The sequence below is a fragment of the Malaclemys terrapin genome, chromosome 14, assembly GCF_027887155.1.
Source record: "Malaclemys terrapin pileata isolate rMalTer1 chromosome 14, rMalTer1.hap1, whole genome shotgun sequence".
NCBI lineage: Eukaryota > Metazoa > Chordata > Testudines > Emydidae > Malaclemys > Malaclemys terrapin.
The window spans coordinates 4,025,075-4,049,412 of NC_071518.1; the positions used below are offsets into that span (position 1 = coordinate 4,025,075).

Below are 24,338 nucleotides of genomic sequence, written 5' to 3' on the forward strand. Positions count from 1 at the left end.
GGACACAACTTCCTGATCTCCCTTCTCTAGACCATTCATTTTTTTATATACTTTTATGAGGCAAGTCAGCTGAGAGGAAGAAGTTAACTCGCACCCAGAGTTTTAAAAGAGTTGGCTGAGGACCTCACTGGACTGTTAAAGTTGATTTTCTATAAATTTTGGAGCCCTGGGAAGTTCCAGATGGGAAGAAAGCTAATGTTGGGCCAATTTTAAAAAGGGTAAACAGGATGATCCAAGTAATTATAGCCCTGACATCGATCCCAGGCAAGATAATGGAGCGGCTGATCTGGGACTTGATTAATAAAGAATGCAAATCAACATGGGCTTATGGAAAATAGATCCTGTCAAACTAATTGGATATCTTTTTTTGATGGGATTACAAGTTTGGTTGATAAAGGTAATAGTGGTGATGTAACATAGAGTTCAGAAAGGCATTTAACTTGGTACCACACAACATTTTGATTAAACAAACTAGAATGATATAAAATTAACATGGAACACATTAAATGGATTAAAAACTGGCCCCCTGAGAGTCTCAAAATATAATTGTAAATGGTGAATTATTATTGAGCAGGTGCATTCCAGCATGGTCCCATGGTGATCATTTCTTGGCCCTACAATATTTAGTGTTTTTATCAGTGACTTTGAGGAAAACATAACACCATCACTGATAAAGTTTCCAGATGACACAAACAATGGTGGAGTAGTAATTAATGAAGAGGACAAGTAACTGATTCAGAGTGATCTGGATCGTTTGGTAAACTGGACACAAGCAAACAATATGCGTTTTAATATGGCTAAATGTAAATACAGACGCTCCCCGGGTTACGCAAACCCGATTTACGCAAATCCGCATTTACGGAAAAAGTTCTGTAAGTTTCGTAAGCTAGAAAGTTTGTGTGTGTGTGTGTGTGTGTGTGTGTGTGTGTGTGTGTAATGGTTGGGTCTACGTTCCCGACTTACTCAAAATTCGAGTTACTCAAGGCATTCTGGAATGGAACGTTTGCGTACCTCGGGGAGCGTCTGTATATACATCTAGGAACAAAGAATGTAGGCCATACTTATGGGATGGGGGATTCTATCCTGGGAAGCAGTGACTCTGACAAAAATGTGGGAGTCGTGGTGTATAATCAGCTAAATACAAGTGCCCACGGTGATGGGCTGTGGCCAAAAGAGCTATTATGATCCTGGCATGCATAAAGAGGGGACTCTTGAGTAGGAGTAAAGAGGCTATTTTACCTCTACATTTGGCACTGGTGCACCCGCTACTGGAATCCTGTGTCCAGTTCTGGTGCCTACAATTCAAGAAGGTTGTTGATACATTGCAAAGGGTTCAGAGAAGAGCCTGGAGAACGCTTAAAGGATTAGAAAACCTGCTTTATAGTGGTAGACTCAAAGAGCTCAATCTATTTAGCTTAACAAAGAGAAGGTGAAGGGATGACTTGATTCCAGACTATTGGTATTTACAAGGGGAACAAATATTTAATAACGGTCTCGTCAGGCTAACATGATCCGGTGGCTGGAAGTTGAAGCTAGACAAATTCAGACTGGAAATAAGGTGTAAATTTTTAACAGTGAGAGTAAGTAACCACTGCAACAATTTCCCAATGATCACGGTGGATTCTCCATCACTGGCCATTTTAAAATCGAAGTTGGATGTTTTTCTAAAAGCTCTGCTCGGGGAGTTATTTGGGGGAAGTTCTCTGCCCTGTGCAATACAGGAGGCCAGAGCAGATGACAACAATGGTCCCATCCGGCCTTGGAATCTATGAAAAAATTGTGTTGCCTCTTCCCACATTGTTTCCTGGCCACAGAAAAATATCCTAAGAATGACAAGAAGTATAAGATCTAAGAGATGGGCATCCAGTTCCTACTACCACGCAGGCAAGCGCAACATTCTTGCAAATCAACTTTCTATAAAAAGTACAGGAAGCAGAGGGTGAAATAAAGGGATTTTCCTCTGTTTTGGCTACAGAATTCCCAGTGTGTGGGGAACCCATGGAGACTATTTTTGTAGGTAACGCAGAAATATCAAGAGCATAAAGTTCCGGAGCTTGGCATAGGGGGATGCTACTCCAGCTGACTGGGACCAGGGTGGGAGAAGTGGAAGGCCTTGTTATTTTACTGACTTTGAATCATGATTGCAGCTCTCAGTCGGACATCAAGCCCAAAGTCTAAAATTCAAAAGGAATAGCCAGCTACACCTCCAGGATTCCTGCTCTCCGGAACAGGTGGGGAAGAGGGCATGGAGTGGCAAACCATTAGATGAAAGAGCTGAAGACTAACAATGGAATTCAGCTCTGCCATGCTCACAGAAGCAAAGTGTTCATTTCCTGGTATGAAGGGATGTGCAGGTGCGTGTGTGTGTGTCTGAGATGGACATAAACTGCCCCCTCCCCCCACACACAATGAAGACTGCATCAATAGTTCTCCCATCTGCTCACATACATCACACACTTCATTCCAGTTTATTAGCTGGAATAAATCATAAATATTTCATTATACATCAACGACATTCGACTTCGGGAAGGCACAATCCATCACCTCGACACTACTTGCGACCTGCCGCCATGCAATAAGCTTTCCAGTCTATTAAACAAGATTGATACAGTGTGCTAGGATGGACTAGGAGAATTTATTTATGGTGCACTGGGAAAGGGAGAGCACTGAATGCACACAGACAAGCCTGAGTTTCCCATGTCAGCTCCCCAGCACCTGGCCTACACAACTGCAAAGTCCTTAAACGTTAGCATGAATCTGATCCCATTTCTCTTGAACCCAGTGTAAACTGTCCATGGAGATGGAGGCTTGGTGGCACAGCTGTTCAATGCACTGGCTTTTTACCTTTGGAGACCTACAATAGTTTAGCAGCTGCCTTGATATCAGAGACACAAGTTTCCTGGGCTCGGTCCAGACTCCAGTGATTGCTTATCCTTGTTAGTTATCAGCACTGGATAATACAGCCCAATTTAGCATGATTGGCAGTTTCTGCTCAGGAGAGAAGGCCAGGACTAGAATAGCAGGACTTACACAGGAGGAATGAGAAGCAACAGCAGAAGTAGGTGAGAGGCTGGATTAGCAGTGGGCGCTGTAGGCCAGAACTGAAGTGACCTGGCAGAGCAGCTGGGGGGAGGGGAGGAGAAGCAGTCCAAGGCTGGAATAACAAGGGGTGCCACAAGTCAGGATTGGCAGGGCTGCGTGGCAGAAGTTACATGGCTCCAGCCCTAGTCAGGGCTATTAATTCCTCACTTTCATCAGCAAATTCACCCAGAACACCACAAGGCAGCCTGGAGTGCAGTATTATTAGACAGCAGCTCTCTAGCATGCTTTGCATACTTTTTCTTAGACAACATTCAGGCCACTCCGGGGTACTGGTCCCAAGTTTGCCCCATAAGTACTGCATTCCCCCCAGGGCTTGCTATGGCATGACTGTATTGGCCATTCCTCGTGTCCCCCTGGCCTTGCTCTGCCTTATTCTAATGCCAGGTTTTGCTTTGTCTCTCTCCCCCTGCAAACATTTCTGGCCATAGTTGTAAATGTTTCAACCTAAATTAAAATCAGTGGCAAGCAGAGCTGACCTTTCTGAAGCACTGGGGCAGATTTTACTGCCGGCAAATCCCCACGTGTCTGACAGAAAAGGAGTCAGAAACCTGCTGGCCACCACTTTTTTCACTCCCCTCACAACACTGGTAAATGGAGAACCAGTTACTTCCAACGGGAAACTAGCACACCCGCTGGATTGTCTCTCTCTCGGTCCAACCAACCTGCCCTCCCCCTGGCATCCTCTTCAAAGCTGCAGCTGCCTTCTTTCCAGTCCCTCAAAAGTTCTGTAATAAGACCACAGCTCATTTAAAGCCCCTGTCTGCACTGAGTTGATGGACTACATCATGGCACGTTCTCCCCCTCTTCACTGAGAGTGAATTGTGGTACTTGGGGAAATGAGGTTCTGATGGACTGACGTCATCTAGCTGTCCACAGAGCAGGTGCGGCATGCGCTTCCTCTTTGCCCTTGACAATGAGACGCTGAGACTCTGAGCCACCAGAGGGGTGAGATCAGTCACCCATTCAGTCCTTGGCTTCTCTTTGCCAATAAGGTTTCTAGCTGTCAGAGACGTTTCTCCAAAGGTGGAGCGGAGCTCTACCCACTAGTCTATCACACACTAGCACCTGGGAGTCACCAGACAGTAACACCATTCAGGCCTTCCCAGCCTAGCTGGATTCCAGCTGGCTACCGGCATGTCACAGGGCCTATTTACCCACCCTCTTATCCACCCGTCCCCCCCACTTCCCCCAGTTTGGACTGTGCTCCAACACAGAGTGGGGTGTGTCTCGCTTCTGCACAGCTGAACACCGTTTTATTTCTGCTTCAGACCCTAACTACAATTCACACTTTTCTAGAGTCATCATTTTGCAAGAATAATTATCTAGCAAATTGTTTTACTGACTCCACAGTAGATAGTGAGCTGCTGTCATAGATCTTCTAAATGAGGATTTGTGGAGAACAGCATTAATCTATCTAGAGGCATGCATGCCCCCCCACCCCCATTGTATTTGACCCCCTTGACCTGTGAAGTAGGGAGTATTATTCCCAATTTAAAGGGGGGAAACTGAGGCAAAAAACATTACTTGTTCAAGGTCCTACAGGGGGTCTGTGGCACAGCCATGACCTCAACCCAGCTCTCCTGAATGCCAGTCCAGTGCCTTAACCACAATGCCAGCCTTCCTCCCTCCCGTCTCCAAAAGTTGCTGCTGTTTACCAGAGCAGAGCCCAAGGAAACCCCAATGCTAAACCACCTGGTGAATTTAAGAGGCGATTAATTAAGAGGGGAAATCTGCTTTCACTGAAACTGACCTGTTATCAAGAGAACTTGGGCTCTGATCTAGGGTTACCATATGTCTGGATTTCCCCGGACATGTCCGGCTTTTTGGTACTCAAATCCCCGTCTGGGGGGAACTGTCAAAAAGCCGGACATGTCCGGGGAAATAGGGAGGCAGCATAAGCCAGGGTCTGCCCGGCCCCAGCACAACCTGGCGGGTCCGCAGTGCAGCCCAGCCGCCCGGCTACATTGTAGTGAGCGCGGGTGGGAGAAGGGGGGGGCGCAGCCGCAGAAAGCGGTGAAGGGGCCGCTGCTGCCCCCGGAGGCTGGACGGACCGCGCGCCCCAGCCGAGCCCGCAAGACCATGGGGAGGCTGGGTCCAGCCAGCGGCTCAGGCTTCCCTCACGGGCGAGGACTCCCCAGCCACTGGGGGACCCTTCCTGCGGCCCCGTCACCCCGTGTGGCAGGAAGGAGGCTGTAGCGTGGGGCAGGTCACCGCTGAGCATCCGAAGCCCCCACCTGGCAGAGGCTGCCGGGTGAGCGGGGGAGCAGGGCAGGCGGGGGGGGGGTGCAGAGGCTGCAGGGTGAGGAGGAGCAGGGCAGGCAGGGGCATAGAGGCTGCAGGGGCAGGGCAGACGGGGGCACAGAGGCTGCAGGGGCTGCAGGGAGAGTGGGGAGCAGGGGGCACAGAGGCTGCAGGGGCAGGGGGGTGCAGAGGCTGCAGGGCTAGGAGGAGCAGGGCAGGCAGAGGCAGGGGGGCGCAGGGGCTGCAGGGCGAGGAGGAGCAGAGCAGGCAGGAGCATAGAGGCTGCAGGGGCAGGGGGGTGCAGGAGTAGGGCAGGCGGGGGGCGCAGAGGCTGCAGCGGTGCAGGGGCTGCAGGGCGAGTGGGGAGCAGGGAAGCACTTAGCAACCCCCAACCAAGATCAGAGCGGGAGGGAGGAGGGGGAATGTGGGGTGCTCAGAGGAGTGGGCAGAGTTGGGGCAGGGACTTTGGGGAAGGGGTTGGAATGGGGGCGGGGAAGGGATGGGGCCGGGCCGGAGAAGGGGCGGAGTTGGGGCGGGGCCGGGGGTGGGACCCCGTGGAGTGTCCTCTTTTTTAAATGTTTGAATATGGTAACCCTACTCTGATCTCCTACCATGAGTGATATGAAAAGTTGTGCTAGCAGCTATGCTACCAGTCATACAAGATGAACAATCTCAACTAAGTGACTCATCATACACAACTGATTGTTCATTGGAGATGCTAACCTAATGTGCAGTGAATTCTGAATATTTGCATAGCATGCTGCATTCCTGGAATTGATTAGAGACGGCCTTTCTCCTGAAGGGGATTCACACAGCCTTGCCAATGATGATGTATTGGGATGGATCTAGTCAATGAAATGCTAGATGATAGGCTGAATAACAGAGACAACTTTAGCATGATTTAATAAATGGAAATGAATAACATTTGTCACGGGGTCAGCCATCTTGGTTAGGAGTAAGCTAAAAACCAGTAATTAGCATCTCTGGAATTCTACATTTCTACACAAGGGAAATAGATTGTCCCCACTTGTATAAGTGCCATGCTTAAAAAAACAACCTGGGCTGTGGGTAGGACACACCTTACCCTTCTATACCAACTTTCATCCAAGTATATTAAAGTGCTCAACAAACAGTAATTAATTAAAACTCACCCTAAGAGCTATTATCCCCATTTTACAGGTGGAGAAACAAGGGCACAGAGAGGTTAAGTGACTTGCCCAAGACCCCACAGCAAGCCAGAAGCAGATCCAGGAATAATATAAACCAGGAGCCTTGACTTCCACTCCCCTGTTCTTGACCTGTAAGCCCCACCCCACCAGCTTCCTTGTCTGCTCATGGTTTTCCTTAGCCCAATGTGCTATCAGATCAGGTGACATTTTAATTCTTTCTACAGGGTATCTACATGGGGAAGGAATATTTAATGATGGGCTCTTCAGTTTAGCAGAGAAAGGTCTAACACGACGCGATGGCTGGAAGTTGAAGCTCGACAAATTCAGTCCGGAAATAAGGTGTAAAGTTCTAACGGTGAGAGTAGTTAGCCGTTGGAACAATTTACCCAGGGTTGCGGTGGACTCTCCATCACTGACAATGTTTAAATCAGGATTGAATGTTCGGATAAAAACTCTGTTCTAGGTATGATTGGGGGCAGGTCTCTGGCCTGCGCTATGCAGGAGGTCAGAGTAGATTATCACAGTGGTCCCCTTCTGGCCTTTGAATCTAGGAATCCTCTCAAGAACATTCCTGCAGTCTCAGGGGACAAGGCCTAGGACAAGACCATTAGGAAAGATGTCAAACGCATGGTAGTGGCATCTCTCCTGTGCACAACAGGAGAGCTGCAGCTCCAAATAACTTGCAGCCCAGTCTTTCAGCTAGGATGACCATGGAAAATCTGCACAAGGATGCACTCCGAAACAGTAAGTCCTAGCTACCTGCATGGACTGCTCCGTGTCTCTCGGATAACTGGGAGAGTCCATTCTGTCTGTTAATGGAGAGGAGGAGATTGTTTCCTTCTAAGTGTATTTCACTATTGCTACCTGCTCTGTTTAACAAAGCTGGACAGACCCTGATGTACACAGGATTTCCAGTGACACCAGTGAGCCCTGAGCATGTACTGGGGCCACAGGGTCAGACATGCTGAAATGAGACAATGTAACTTCTGACAGTTACTGGGAACCCCCCAACACTATATTAAGAGTGCCTGAAATTCACACATCAGAAACCAGCTTTGCTTGTCTGTTTCTACTTCCCATCTTCCTCACTTGATCCTCCATTGCTGCTCGTCAGCTTCTCTCAGCTCATTTGGCTGCTACTGTCATGGCCACATTTTTTTGCAACATAAGGCTGGGTTCACACTCGCATCCTTCCTGCTTTGTCGGTAACTAGCAGCAACACTCAACACCCCAAATTCCATAGATGCTTATTGGGTCATAAGCGTCCCCGTCCTCTAAACTCAATGCCCACTGGCATGGGCTGTAAAGCCAGAAATCTCTTTCTGAACCCCGCTTTTTGGACAGTTTCCACCACATGCAGACTGACTGTATGGCTTGTAAAGTGACCTGCTACCGCACCTATCCCTCACAAAAGCCAGGTGCTGCCTCTGAGGATCCTCTCTGGGATTTGTCCCCTGCCATGAGGAGTGAAACTTGTTCACACAGATTTGCAGGATGACTTCCCTGAAGGCAAGGGCCCCAATAACCATTTGGCTTTTGCATTAGGAGCCGATCTGTTCAAAGGCTCCATTGGCGTTCCTGCCTATTGAGGGATCGTGTCTGACTGGTTTCCACTGCAATCATTAATAAAGCATCAAAGGCTGCTGAGAGGAGAGACAGAGAGGGAGAGTTGAAAACTTTTTTAAAAAACACATGCATATTAATAATGTACAAATTATTCATAAGGAATCCGCTTCCCCTCCCCCGACCTTCCCCGACTCCCCTTTCCTGGGACACCAACTGAGTGATGTGGAGGAGCCGTCACACCGCGCCTCTCACCTTCCCAACAGAGCCGCCCGGGACTACATTTGCACAGGGCGAATATGCAGACATCTCCCTTCTTGAGTACAGGAGCCCAAGGGGGAGACATGAAATGTACAATATGGATGTTGCATATATCTTGGGACTCTGATGGCAAAGAAATGGTGCCTTAGTGGTCCCACTGGCAGCAGTTGTCCTTAAATGCAATCCATCTGACTGCCAAAGAACTCCAGCGCACCACCGAATGGAAGGGAGGCACGGGCGCTGTAATCACAGCTATAGCTAAGAGAGACATTTCTATGGTCAGGAAATGGGCACATGGTTTTTCAGAGGAGCTGGCTGCTTTCCTTGCAGGTCCCATCAATAACTGAACAGCATTAGAGAACCGGAGGAGCCTCCCGTGATCCTCTGTACTGGAGGCGGGGCGAGGGGAGGACAAAATTCAGGGTGAAATTCACCCTCGAGCATAGAGCCCACACCAGGCTTTATGTATCGCTGAAGCCCCATTTACACCCCATCTTAAGGGGCAAATTTCATCCTTGGTTCAGGTAAATTAAACCAGATTTCAGAGATGGGGGGAGGGGCTGGATTACATGAGCAGATTCTGGTTTTCCAATGACCCACTTCAGATTTGACCCAGCTCCCAGCAGCGTTAATGAGAGAGTTGCTACTGATTTAACGCGGAGCAGAAGCTGACCCCAGCAGTTCAAGTGCGGTAGCAGGTGCAGATGTCCCAAGAAGCCAATACAAGAAGGACGATACAGGTTACTAAACCCCCCCCAAACAATATCTGAAAATAATAGCCAGCTGTCACGCTTTGTGGGTCAGAGTCCGTCGAGGCAGAGTGCAATCTTTACACCGCTATAGATTTGTACCTGCATAGAATCCGGAGGTAATGTAATGGCTCAGAAGAAAGGAAATAAATCTATTGGAAGGGAATAGCTGTTTGTTTACATATCTTACCATGAACATTACCACGAGCAGCAGCAGCAGCAGGTGTATGTGCAAGCACCATTTATTTACATAATAAAATTGCCAAGTAGATTTGTAGCTTAGGGGCACCCTTGCCGCTCAATGCGTGTGCCTAACTCCCATTAGCACTAATGGCAGCCGCTGTGCGTTCACCAAGCAGAGAACAGACCCTCCGAGTGCCCTAATGGCTAATTTTAAGAGAGGTAAAGATGCAAATGTTTCACTGCGTTTGGCTCCTCCCTCCCCACCCACCCCCTCGGGTGGACCAGAATCACAAGACAGTTTGAATCTGAACATCCTGCTTTCCTCTCCCCTCATTTGTGAAAGCTGTCGGGTCTGACTAGGAACTGCCAGTTCCTGGCAAAGAAGGGGTTACGCAACCCAACTCGGCTCTCAAAACTTCTCCCAGAGACCCCTGGAGCACCCAGCATGAAAAAAAAATTCCTCCAGCCTGGAATGGAATTCTTGTCATGCTTTGAACTTGGAAGCCTGTTTGTATTCCATGCACAGCAGCTCAGAGCCTGCTGTCAGAGCCAAGCTGCGAGAAAGGGCAAAACCCTGCCGAGATGAAAGAATGCGAGGCATTGGCGTAGCCTCCCCCTGGTGTTTACACCTGGAAAAAAAACCCTATTCAAGGGCATCTTACAGAGAGCTGTGCTAATAAGCCACTCCTCGCTGGAATGAGAAATACAGCTGAGCTGAGCAAACCAGAGCTGCAGCAATGAACGAGACACTTTGGGTGCTCCTCTAAGGATCTGGGAGGCAAGGGGCTTCCGATAAGACAATTCAGATGGCAAATGACGAATACCCAGCCGCCCTCCCCACTCTCCCTGCTTTTAGCTAGTGGAGGTTCACTATTGGACCGGGATGAGTGCAGCTACTCCTCATTCTTTATTATGAATCAACAACCCCCACTGTCCTTATGGCTCAAGTCTAGGTTAGAAAAAGCCTCCGTGAGCCTCTTGTCAGCAGGATAAGATGCCAAGAACCTGCCCCAGAACTCCTGTCTCTAGCATCTACCTAGACTGTTTCCTTACAGGCCAGAATGTCTCATGACCCTTTAATGTTTCATTGTTCATTGTGTGGGTATGTTAGATACTCTTGCTCTACACAAGCTTTACTCTGCCCCAGAGGTGTGGTAATATCCCTCAATGCTGACCAGCAATACTCACCCAGATTCCTGTCCTAGCCCCACTCTTCTCATGGTTCAGCCTCTGAACCTCAACCTTGATTTTTCATCAACAGCACCTCACCCTCTCTGAGGCCCAACGGCTCCCAGCAATGCCTTTGCACCAGACCTGGCCTGCAGGTCTATTTGCCAGGTGCATTGAAGGGGTTTCCTGCCTTCCTTGGAAGAATCAGCTATGGCTGGCACTGCAGGATATCAGAACCAGCATGGAAAAGCCTAGGGTCCAAACTGATATTCTCCTCTCTTTCAAACAACATCGCAGTTCTCATTGTCCAATAGAGGCTTAGCTTAAAAAACGAAAGGGGAAACCTACTGGGTCACCTAGTTCCCAGCCTGGTGCAGGACTGCCCCTAGGATACACCCTCTAGTACTCTGACCAGTCTAGGTTTAAGGGCCTGATTTTTAAATGGCCGGAATCTGCCCAGGGCCCCACACAAAAATATGCATGTAAATTTCCCATCAAATTTGTATCAAAATTACAAGGGCAAACAGGGTATAAACCTAGACAAAGGGTCAGTTATGGGTCACACTGGCCATTTCCAGGCGCAATCACCAGCTCCGGGTGTGCAACTGCAGTAACCATGTACAAAGTACGCACACTTTCGGAAACAACCCTGGGCTTTTGCCTTTTTGAAAATGAGGCCTGGAATGGAGCTGCCAACATTTATCCTGGGGGACTCCCCGCTCCAGCACTTACTACCAGCCCTGCCTGACAGCCACCTTCTCTCCCACCCTCTTGTAACGGCTTCCGACTGGAGAGACATTTGTGTTATGACGTTACATTGTATTGCATTACCACACTCCGAGTCACTGTTCATTTTGGGTCAGGCGAGAGCAGACCTCTAGGCTGTACCAGTCCCTCCGCCCTTGCTGAGGAAAGTAAACAGATAGTTGTCCAACTTTATCCAATGCTTTCTGCTTCTTTGGCAGCTGCTAAATACTCAATATTTCTGGAGGAGATTCAATCCATTCCAAAGATCGATTGATCCTACCGGCAGACAGCAGCTGTAGGTCCAAGAGCAGCCATGATACTTGTGTGTCTGAAGTCCCTCCATTTCCCACAGAAGGATGTGCTGTGAAGTCTGCACCTGGGCCAAAAGAGATGACGTATGTTCTTGCCAACCACTGTAGCAGAGGGTATCACCTCCCACCAGGTATTAAACATCCACCTCAGCACCTGGATATTACAGGTGTCAGGGTGTACAACAGGAACAGGTCAGCTGACGCGTGTGCGTACATCACTGAGCAGTCCCAGTCCCGTGCTCCAGGTGCCTTTGACAGATCTTTAAAATCACAATCGGTACAAACTAATAATTCTAGTAGCATCAGCTTCACCCACTGAGCCAAAACGAATTGACGGTGGGAAGTATCATCCCCCATCCTCTCTCAACAACCCTCATCCAGTCCTCACGAACCCATCTGAATAGAGGGCTTCTGCAGCATGTCCTAGCAGCCAACAGACTTGGGCTATTTCTGACCAAGAGGTGGAGGGAGGGGGATTCATCTTGCACAGAACCTCTTGCCCCGCCATTTTAACCAAGGGGTTCTCGCTCAAGTCCCTCTGCCTAGCACACCAGTGGCAGGATAGAATGAGAAGAGATGCAGATTCTCAGGTGGAAAAGTACCAGGACATTTAACTTCTCAAACGTCACTCAGAAGCCAACAGGCAGCCAATGGGAATCACAGAGCAGGTGTCATGTGCTCACAGCAAACCCTGAGGAGGGATCAGGCTGTTGCATACTGCCCAGCTTCAGATTCAGAACGGATCTGCAGAGCACCCTGCAGCAATCCTGCCCTGTAAAGGTGTGGATGCCGGCAGAGAGGTCCTCATCTGAGCAAAAACGTCACAACCCCCTGGCCCGGCCCAGGAGATAAACAATCAGGTACAAGCAGAGGCCACCGTGGCTTTTTCTCATCTGCACTTAGCTAGGAAGTTGTATCTTGTTTCCAATTCAAGTATAAGCTCTTTGGGGCAAGCCCCTGTGCCTTTCTGGGCATTCACACAGCACCCTGCCCATCAGGACCCGGATCCCGATTGGGGCCGCCAGGTGCTACCACAATACAATAATGAATGCCAGGCACAAACCCTCAGTCAAAAGGGAAGATATAACACCAGGCACACATCTTCTGCTTCCCTCCTTCAACGCTACCTGAATCTCATCTGGGCTGATGCTCAGCTAGCTAACCCTCCGCCTGGTCCAGTTGCTACCATGCTGGGAAAGGCACTCAGCTGCTCCCCCAGGATCCCAGGAGAGGGAGACACAGAGTTGGGTGACAGCAGCGTACTGAAGTTCAGGTATCATGTGGGTTTCATCAGCCTATATGTATTATCTTTCTCCCCCATACTTCATCTCTTGTTTTCGCAGACTCTCCGTGGGGGAGGAATGGTGTTTATCTCTATGCTTGGACAGTCCCTAGCATGGTGCTACCTTAATAACTGAAGGCCCAGTAACCCTTGCCTCCTCACTTACATGCCTTACAGCCTTCTTGATATCCACTAGTGAGATATGACGCAATTTCAGGCTACAGAAGACTTCCGATGTCTAGACTAAGGAAGCCCAGATTGCTATGAAAGGCACCATATCCCCATAATGGAACGGAACAGATAAGCAGCCAAACCTTTGGATGCTTCTCTGACCCAAACAGCCAAGCCTCTGTAGGTTCACTCATCATTAACAGGAACTCATGGGTGACTGATATGACACAAGTAGGCTAAGCCTCCCTGCTGCTCACAGCCAGAATGACTGCAGATGGGTTTGCCCAAAGGACAAGCCAGAAAAGAAGCTGGGTAAGTAAAAATTTGCATTTAAATATTTATAGAAATCCCTGCAGATGACAAGATGAAAAAGAAAACTCCAAGAGTAATAAATAAGTAAATGCTCCAAGGTGTGGCAGACTAGCAGAGCGTGTCTGTCACTCAGCTGGTGTCACTTTGAAGAGCTTGGCTATTGTGTGTGAATTGCTAAAATATAATAACGAATGATAAAAACATTAGAATAAAAACCTTTGCTCTGCTCTTGCCCTTTGCAGAACAGCGGAGGGATCAATTACACGTTAGCTAAAGAGAGCAATACCTCTTCTTCCCAGGGCAGTGGCCTGCCCTTGTCTCTTGTGAGACAGATAATTAAATAAACCATTGAGACAGTGGTGGGCGAATGCTGATGCCGGGGAACTGGTGAAAGATTTCTAGCATAAACTGTTTGTTTAAATATACAGGAGCCCCTTATATTTTTGCTTAGAGCATAATACCATTAGTTGTGAGTAAATATGTTCCCAATTGTCTGACTGAAACCCATGGGGATGGCTCTGTTGAAAGTAAAGAGCCTGGAGCAATCACTTCCTATGATGTTATCTGTGCAGGATTACAGAGCGGATAGGAAGGATTGCGAGAGGGAGCCTCTTAAAAGTTAGAGGCATTTGGCTCCTTCTCAAGCATTATCATCAGCCTGCTCTACAAACACAGCGCAAAAGTGTAACCACTTAAAGACATTTGGTCTTGGATTATGTCCGTTAAAAACAAGACATTACTTCCATATACCAGGGGAAAGGAGGGAAATAAGGTCACTGTAATTCACTGATTTGTCCTATGAGCAGTAATCAATTTGTGCAATTCCACTACCCTGCTTTTGTGCTCCACTTACAAGTAGGTTGGATTATGTAAACCAAAATGCTGACAAACTGTCCAGCAAGCTAACCAGATTGGGTGGGCGTCGCTGGACTGCCTCAAGCAACAGTACGAAGACAGGGAGGAAGAGGAAGACACAAAAGAAGCAGAAGAAAAACAGACTGAAAGAGAAAGGAAGAAGGAAGGTAGGATTTAAACCAACTTACTCTTGAATAGGGCATCTCCTGCAATGATGAGATCTAAGAATCACCATCCATCTACAGAAGACTGGAGGTTCCTAGAAATGTCACAGTAACCTTTCCCATTGATGTGCTGATTTAGGTTCCGCTCCGCTTGTGAGCTGATGTGCAAAGAATTCCAACAAGGGGGAGGAATCTGGGACGTGAACCTGCAGCAGCATCAAATCCAAAGGCAGCAGCGCAACCTCTTGCAGACATCTTGCCAAGCAGGAATGGTGGCACTTATGGTAGACAGTCTGCCGGCCTCCGCCATCCAGAAAGTGAAGTTATTACAACTGCAGTGTTGTTGTAGCCATGTTGGTGCCAGGATATTACAGAGGGTGGGCGAGGTAATATCCTTTATTGGACCAACTTCAGTTGGTGAGAAAGACGCTTTTGAGCTCACCCAGAGCTCTTCTTCAGATCTGGGAAACGTACAGTCTGCGTATATTTCACAGACCTGAAGAAGAATTGGTCCAATAAAAGACATTACCTCACCCACGTGTCTCGCTAAGCCTTTACAAAGACTCTCAGCAAAACTGTAGGATAACCCCAGCCAGGGTGGTTATCAAGGCTGAATCTTCAGCACGAAACCTGGGCAGGAAAGTTTGAGAAGCTGAGCCACGGTCGCACTGCGCTTGGCTTTGAAAAGCGGCAGAGACCCTCGTTTGGAACAGCGAGCTGCCAGACCGAGCTCCGCAAACGCCGAGCGCTGCTTGTGACTGGATGGCTCTTTAAACTCGGGCCACCCAACATCCCCTCGTCAGCTTAATATGCGGCTTCCCACAGGGAAGCTTCCCACTCTTGCACTCGCCTTCTCTTCGTAGAGCTGCAGTACGGCGAACCCCTCTCACATTCTCAACCCCCCGCAGACACACTCCCCTTCAATGCTGCAGCCTTCCGGTTTGCCCCAATCCTGCTACCTGCGGCCACTGCATGACAGCAAAGATACAATCCTGTGAGCCCTGTCTCCCCATTTACCTTACCATGAATACAGCCCCGCTAGAAATGATGATGGCCCCACTGAAGATAATGGGAACTTTGCCACTGATTTCAAGGGGACCAGCATTTTATCCCTCTTGCCCCACTAATGTTACTCAGGTATTTTTGTCAGATTACTTGCCACTGATCCTCCCCTGTGAGAGAGCGGCTCCTGTTTCTGGGTAGGCACGGAGGTGCTGTATATGCACAACAACAACAAGTACCCACAAGAAAGACGGTCCAATCAACAATCCAACCACAACATCTACTTAGTACGAGCAGAAAGGTGATTGGTAGGCCCAGCTCCTCATGTCAGCCCACTCGCTCTCCCACTCGAATTCACGTCTCCCCTTAACTCCTGCTGCTGACTTGTCATTCCTGTCAGTGGCACTTCCACCTGGTCTACAAAACGCGACTGTAAAGTATAATTGTGGAGGGGACCCTACACTCCTGCCCTGGGAAGGAAGGAAAAGTCGCTACCAACACCTGAAACCTGAGTGAACAATGCCCCGCCTGAGAGAGCTGGACTGATACACCACAAACTGCAAAAGAAACCAGGAAACCAGAATTAACAGCCAAGAGCCCGGTTTTCAGAGGTGCCAAGCACCTGCTGCTCCCATCGACTCCAGCTGGAGCTGTGATTGCACAGCACTTCTGAAAATTGAGTCCTAAATACACAGCGTTCTGGAAAAATCAAATCTGCACCATCCAGAGCATGTGATGCAATTAGAGACTAGCTTTTTAGAGCAGCACACAGACGCGGGGCCCAATCCTGCTCTCACTGACAGCTATATAAATCTGGAGCAACTCTCTTGACTGCATAAAGAGGTGACTTACACATCCAGTTAGGGAAACACAGGGATTCAGTTTTGCTACATTCCAGTGCACCTAAGACTTAGCAGCCATCAGAAAAACCTGAAATGTTATTTCATTATGGCATGGTCAAACCTTCCAACCAGGAGGAACTAACACGTAGCAGTAAGAAAGAAAAGGGAATTCTCTCCTGGGAGCAGCATCTGTACTGGTAGGAAACCAAAAACCATGTCAAGGCCATGGGGAATCTTTTAACCTAGTGCACAATGTTGGGAATTCCTAGTTATCTGAACCACACTCTCCTTTATAATGACAAGGTCTGAAAAGTTAGCACGTTAGCCACCATGACATCTTTATACTTTTTTATCTTAGACAGCAACTCTATGATAAGGACTAGCTGGAAGCACAGGCCCCTATTATTCCGGGTGGGACTCCACTGAGCTCTCTGAAGAGACACTGGGAATGAATCTGGCCTTCTGTCTGCACACCAGGAAGATTCAGTCTGATGTCCTGCTTAAAACCATCAGACATAGCTGTGCTTCGGGCGCGGCTGTTTTCTTGGTGAGTGACTGTACTAGCTTTCCACCTCTGCAGCCCTGGGTTCAGATTAAGAGAGGCTCACAAGTGAAGTGGGTCTGGCTGTCTCAACATGATCCTAAATGAACACGCATCCATATCGCTAACTCTCACTGTATTTTAGCTCAGCCTAGGGAAAGGCCACAAACTGGGGTTTCTTTCCAGTCAGACACCTGTAGGCAGAGCGCCCCACAGTCACAATGCCTGGTTTGTGAGCTTTAAGAGTGTAACAGTCCGAAAAAGAAACTCCCCAGCCCAACCTCAGAGGGAGCCAACACTTCATCCTGGGGGCTCACCAAACCGGGAAGTCACTCAGAACATCTGCAACAGATTATAATTAAGCAATAAGTTTTTAAAAATAGAATTTGTATTAGCTGAATTTATGACTAGGAGAGACATTGCAAACAAACAGAAAAATTGCATATTAGGATGCTGATTAGATGCATGTCTATTTATAAACTGCTTTGATCAGGCTAACACGTTTGCTGTTTCAGGTGTCAGTGTTACGCCCACAAACGTAAATGATTTCATTGACTGGGAAACACCTGTTTATCTCTAGAGATGGGAGAATGCCAGGGGAGTCTATGCCAAGGGAAACACATTGTGGGCTGCTCAGTGTCATGTCGCGATCCCATTTTGTGCTTGGTGACATGATGAGTCAGATCATGTCAAAAAGGGGAATGGAAGCAAATTCAGACTGACCCCAGCTGAAATAAACAAGGTGCTATAAAAGGGTTGCCCTATTGTCCAAGATAATACACACAGATACTAGATATCTTTGGGCTGGACGGTAGCAGCAGGCTATGCCTTATTCATCGGTATAAGGGGTGTCAATTTGTCATGGTACATTTGGGGTGGGGATGGCAAACTTCAAGGGTTGGCTGGGTTAAAAGCATCAAGCCATGGAAATCAAAGCAAACCTCTGACTGGCTTTGTTGTGCCTTTCAGAAGTTTTAAAGAGGTGTTCCAATGCCACTGGGAGTCCCAGCTTGTCCCTTTTCTCACATGTGACCAACCTAAGCCATCTTGACTGGGCATTTAGTTGTGCCAAGAATTGTTTCCCTAAATGCTCCTACACTGAGCCACTGACTGGACTGAATCATAGACAAAAGAACCTCAAACCAAAGTTAAAAAGAAAATAACTCAGACTGTGATCCAGTGGCTGGTGTCCCTACTGTATACTTACAACAGTGCTTAAGCAAGTTTGCACAAGAAAGGCAAGTGCAAGAAGGTGCTTGAGAGATGTAGTACATAAGGTCTGCTTCAGAAAATCACTGGGCCCCTACACTCAAGATGAGATTTGTAGCAATAGCAAAGAACCTGGGGTTTCTCCAGAGGGACTTGTGAGTGTTATCACTTTACACAATTGTCACTAGTGAGCTGAGATCCCTACGATTTATCACAGTTCCTATGAAGTGATGGAGAAGCCCAATCTGGAAGCATTGCACGCTCAGTGAGAACACGTGCAAACAGCCTGCTCACTGCCCAGACTCAGCGGGGCTGTGCTTCGTTTGAAAAGGCAGAAGCACGCCAGATTTGATTCATAGATTCATAGACTCTAGGACTGGAAGGGACCTCGAGAGGTCATCAAGTCCAGTCCCCTGCCCGCATGTCAGGACCAAATACTGTCTTCCCGGATAGACATTTATCTAACCTACTCTTAAATATCTCCAGAGATGGAGATTCCACAACCTCCCTAGGCAATTTATTCCAGTGTTTAACCACCCTGACAGTTAGGAAATTTTTCCTAATGTCCAACCTAAACCTCCCTTGCTGCAGTTTAAGCCCATTGCTTCTTGTTCTATCCTTAGAGGATAAGGTGAACAAGTTTTCTCCCACCTCCTTATGACACCCTTTTAGATATCTGAAAACTGCTATCATGTCCCCTCTCAGTCTTCTCTTTTCCAAACTAAACAAACCCAATTCTTTCAGCCTTCCTTCATAGGTCATGTTCTCTAGACCTTTAATCATTCTTGGTGCTCTTCTCTGGACCCTCTCCAATTTCTCCACATCTTCCTTGAAATGCGGTACCCAGAACTGGACACAATATTCTAGCTGAGGCCTAACCAGCGCAGAGTAGAGCGGAAGAATGACTTCTCGTGTCTTGCTCACAACACACCTGTTAATGCATCCCAGAATCACGTTTGCTTTTTTTGCAACAGCATCACACTGTTGACTCATATTTAGCTTGTGGTCCACTATAACCCCTAGATCCCTTTCTGCTGTACTCCTTCCTAGACAGTCTCTTCCCATTTTGTATGTGTGAAACTGGTTGTTCCTTCCTAAGTGGAGCACTTTGCATTTGTCTTTATTAAACTTCATTCTGTTTACCTCAGACCATTTATCCAATTTGTCCAGATCATTTTGAATGTTGACCCTATCCTCCAAAGCAGTTGCAATCCCTCCCAGTTTGGTATCATCTGCAAACTTAATAAGTGTACTTTCTATGCCAATATCTAAGTCGTTGATGAAGATATTGAACAGAGCTGGTCCCAAAACAGACCCCTGCGGAACCCCAATCGTTATACCTTTCCAGCAGGATTGGTAACCATTAATAACTACTCTCTGAGTATGGTTATCCAGCCAGTTATGCACCCACCTTATAGTAGCCCCATCTAAGTTGTATTTGCCTAGTTTATCGATAAGAATATCATGCGAGACCATATCAAATGCCTTACTAAAGTCTAGGTATACCACATCCACCGCTTCTCCCTTATCCACAAGGCTCGTTATCCTATCAAAGAAAGCTATCAGATTAGTTTGACATGATTTGTTCTTTACGAATCCATGCTGGCTATTCCCTATCACCTTACCACCTTCCAATTGTTTGCAGATGATTTCCTTAATTACTTGCTCCATTATCTTCTCTGGCACAGAAGTTAAACTAACTGTCTGTAGTTTCCTGGGTTTTTTTAATTTCCCTTTTTATAGATGGTCACTATATTTGCCCTTTTCCAGTCTTCTGGAATCTCTCCTGTCTTCCATGATTTTCCAAAGATAATAGCTAGAGGCTCAGATACCTCCTCTGTTAGCTCCTTGAGTATTCTAGGATGCATTTCGTCAGGCCCTGGTGACTTGCAGGCATCTAACTTTTCTAAGAGATTTTTAACTTGTTCTTTTTTTATTTTATCTGCTAAACTTACTCCCTTCCCATTAGCATTCACTATGTTAGGCATTCCTTCAGACTTCTTGGTGAAGACCGAAACAAAGAAGGCATTAAGCATCTCTGCCATTTCCAAGTTTCCCGTTACTGTTTCTCCCTCCTCACTGAGCAGTGGGCCTACCCTGTCTTTGGTCTTCCTCTTGCTTCTAATGTATTGATAAAAAGCCTTCTTGTTTCCCTTTATTCCCGTAGTTAGTTTGAGCTCATTTTGTGCCTTTGCCTTTCTAATCTTGCCCCTGCATTCCTGTGTTGTTTGTCTATATTCATCCTTTGTAATTTGTCCTAATTTCCATTTTTTATATGACTCCTTTTTATTTTTTAGATCATGCAAGATCTCGTGGTTAAGCCAAGGTGGTCTTTTGCCACATTTTCTATCTTTCCTACCCAGCGGAATAGCTTGTTTTTGGGCCCTTAACAGGGTCCCTTTGAAAAACTGCCAACTCTCCTCAGTCGTTTTTCCCCTCAGTCTTGACTCCCATGGGACCTTACCTATCAGCTCTCTGAGCTTACCAAAATCCGCCTTCCTGAAATCCATTGTCTCTATTCTGCTGTACTCCCTTCTACCCTTCCTTAGAATTGTGAACTCTATGATTTCACGATCACTTTCACCCAAGCTGCCTTCCATTTTCAAATTCTCAACGAGTTCCTCCCTATTTGTTAAAATCAAGTCTAGAACAGCTTCCCCCCTAGTAGCTTTTTCAACCTTCAGAAATAGGTGGGTACTTCTTGTTTTCTCCGATCATGTTTTACTCTCAATCTGTTTCTCCATCATTTCTCTGATCCCCCCTCTCCACTGTGGAATGTCTGGGGGGATTTTCCTACCCAGAAATAAAGGGAGAGCTGTTTTCCAATGTCCCCTATCTTCTAAAGCCCTAAATGGAAGGACTTTAGGGGGGTGTTTCAAAGAGGCCTTTTGGCCTATAGGAATTGTGTTTGATAGGGGCCTAGGGGTTTCGTGACCATTGTAAAGGGATCTTGCAAGAACTCTGAATGCTATAACAAGATTCAGTAACATGAAAAACAGCTACAAGGGCTGTTTTTTTTTTAATAAGCTCAAAGTAAGAAGCTTAAAAGAAATGAGTCATCATTCTGAAATGCACATCAAACAAGTTAAATAACTCTTAACTTTCTTAACAACATATTAATCAAAGTGCACTGATTCTTGAAGCAGATTCTGCTACCAACGAGCCTTCTATCTTCTCAGCCCTGATGCATGCATTAAGAGAGTTTTATTCTGACAGATCCAATATAGCAATCAATAAAATCTTATTATATGGAGCTGAGATACAAGGATTTGTAGCAGGATTTATGCACTACCTTCAAACCCAGTGCTATTTCATGTCTCTGCCTGAACCTGTAATTGAAAATAAATCTCCCCATATATACCAGATTCTAATTTTCTGGATGTATGGGCAAATCTGATTGGAAGCCAGCCTTCCCTTGGGGAAAATGTAGCTCTACGACCTTCTCTCTCCCACGATTTCAGGCCATTGTTTTGCCAGATTCCTCAGGACACGGCAGCCCTGGCTTCCATGGCACAGCGGAGAAAGGATGCATGGGTCAGACCGACAAGACTTTGAGCACTATACTGCGTTTGGAATCCATACGACCCCTCAACTCCTTCGTCCCACAATGAGGACTACTCAGGACTACATATTGGCTGCCTTGATGACGATCATCACTTACTAGGCAATGATACTGTAAACAGCTTTTAACCTGTACAGGTGCCAGAGAGCTTGGGTGGATGGATAGAGGAGCGGGGAGGGGGAAACAGAAGAGTAGAATGTTGGCAATGACGAGGGTAATGTTTGTTGACCAATATTTTCCAATCCGTGGGGCTTGCTTTCTGGTGATGCAGGGGATGCACATTTGGGTCTGAGTTTTTCTCTCATTCCCCAGCCCAGCTGGGCTAGCTCACCGTGAAGGTATCACACTGAGAAGAGAGGAAGGACCTGATACATTTTTCCTGTGGATTTGTCTCGTTCTGCTAAGACTCAGCACTGCTCAGGTATAGAACAGTAGGTGGATACCCAGCAGTCTCTGGAAATGACTGGAGGCCTTTGATCTAGGCAGCTCTATCGATAGCATTAACACAACACAAATAATCAAATTCACCCAAATCGAAGTGAGTGAGAGAGACAGACAATGGCCCCGGTGCAAATCTAATGAATGAAGGGGAAGCCAGCAGCAGTAAATAACCTACATGACAACAACTTTTCAGACTCTTCTCAAAGGGTCATGGAACGATGCATGTCATGAAGTATTGCCAGCAGCAGGGTTTTTTTTTTTTAAAATACAGATCACTTTAGACGTGTCTGTCCTGCCTCTTAAAATGAGAACTTCTGTAGAAGGATGTAGGTATGTGTTTCTTGTATGATGGATCTATGGGCTTGTCTCTTGTTTGGAGAAGGATAAGGGCCCGTAGGTGCGTTACTGTTGCATTGAGCTCCTTTTCCCTTCTTGGTGTAGCGTTCATCAGGAGCACTGGAGGGAGCTGTGCCTCGCGTGAACAAGGCAATGCTTAGGGGGCTCGTGGCCACACTTGGCAACATCAGTTTTCACTTCTGTAAACAGGGAATGATCATCCTCAACCTGCAGCATGTTTTTGAGAAACGCAGACTCCATGGTCTCCCTCAGCAGGGAGCTGGACTAGACAACCGCTTGAGGTCCCTTTCAGCCCAACATTTCTGTGATTCTGTGACCCAGGCCTTCTCCTTTCAGAGAGGAAGAAGGGAGTTTCGTAAAGGAGTTTTTGGTAAAAAGGGAAAATAGGCCACTCAAGTAACAGTTAACCCTGCTTTCTTTTTCGTTTTTCCTCCTGAGCTACCTGAGCTACATACAGCAGCCACATTTACAGAGGCACTGACCAGCCAAGGAGGAGAGTATCGGGCAAGGCAACCAAAGGGAATTGGGAGCCCCCAGAAGAGCTGAAGAGACTGATCCGCCTGAAGAGTGAGCCTGTAGCTGCAGAAAGTGAACGATATGGTTGCTTGACAGATGCCGGCAATGGGTAGTTCTGCAAGTCCTGAGCTGTTACACCTTTCAAGAGCGTTTAGTAAATGGGATTGTGCCTTAAAAACGCTAATCCTATCTAATGCGGACCATCCAGCCTGAGAATGGTGCGTCTAACGATGGTCTCAGCTGGAAGGATCTGATGGAGAATGAAGTAGTCGGGAGGAAGTTATGGTTTTAGTAGGGATACACTACAACAGTGAAGTCCTCTTGATTCCAAATTACCATGAGTGGTTTGGGACCAATAGCTATCAGGCAAATAACAATCTTGACACGGAAACCTATGGGATGAAGGAGCTTTCTGATAAAATAATCCAGAGTTTTTGCAGACTCAACCTGAAGGATTAATTTTGAATACATTAAATTGGTCTGTCCTTCCAGCTGGAAAGAGATGGTTGATAGCAAGACACTGCAAAACACATGTCTCTGTAGGCGAGTCTAGGAGAGCCTTCACCACCACCACAAGAGATATCAGTGAACAACCAAGCTCCTTATTCTGGGCCTATGTTTTATGGTGGCGCCTTCATAAAGAAGAACACAATGGGGTGGAGAACTGACTGTATACACTTCTTTGAGGGCACAAAAGAATGAAATCGTTGCCAGTTGCCCTTCATTGATGATTTTTTTGGGAAGGATCATAGCATTGATACTGTACACAACCCGGAAGTGATGAACTCGAGCAAGCATGCAGGCATTCCAACCCTCGGGACTTTAGAAAATAAAGAAATGCTTCCAATGTGCATCAACCAGCAAAACTGGTTTCCCCAATCTTGCCCTCTGGTGGATTACACAATGCACAGGGCTAGAGGGGAGTTTGTATTTCTGCAAATTCTACATCTCAAGTTTCATCCATATCATCCTGACAATGAAACTATTGGGAATGGGGGTTAGTTCTGACTTCCTTTGATATGGGACATTATGCTTTTTGAATCAAGATTGGTTAGAAGGCTAGATCACAAGAGTTCTCTATCTCCAGCTGGATTCTCCAAGAACAATGAGACTCGACTGGTCATCTTGAGAGATTTAAGGTCGAATTTGCATAGCGATACATGGGAGCTGAGTGCACAAAGCCTGTTATCTGGTAACTGTATCAAACACGACACACTTCTCTGAACACTCTGCAGTTGCCACTTGTCATGTGTGAAGATCAGCCCAGGATTTGCATTCTCTGCCTTGTTCTATCATCATCACAGATTTTATTTTATTGTTTACTACCACTCTTAAGTGTCACGAGAGCCACGGACAGTTGCATGTTTCTCCCTTCTTCTCATCCTCATTGTGTAGACAGAGACATGTTAAAGATGTGCCTTTGTTTGGATAGACCCGTCACAAGGTGTAGCAAGAGTGACACTCTGTGCTTTCCCTTGCAGTAATTATTCTTCATTTGCGGACCTGCTGGTTTCTAGGATTGTCATTAACAATCAGCTGAATGCTAAATTACAGCTCAGGAGTTATTAGTGATAGCACTGCACACTGT

The 24,338-nt window shown here is 46.9% G+C and overlaps 1 protein-coding gene across 5 annotated transcripts in view; it reads right to left on the reverse strand.

Moving 5' to 3' along the window:
* The window catches only part of ACSF3 (acyl-CoA synthetase family member 3), a 113,159-nt gene that overhangs the window by 23,269 nt on the left and 65,552 nt on the right, over positions 1-24,338 (reverse strand). For 4 of the 5 annotated variants that reach the window (XM_054049332.1, XM_054049330.1, XM_054049334.1 and 1 more), the window contains one exon: positions 11,466-11,561. The exons of the other annotated variant lie outside the window; for it this stretch is intronic. In XM_054049332.1, coding sequence (XP_053905307.1) covers positions 11,466-11,561 — 96 coding nt within the window. The remainder of the gene's footprint in view (positions 1-11,465; positions 11,562-24,338) is intronic. 5 annotated transcript variants of the gene reach the window in all.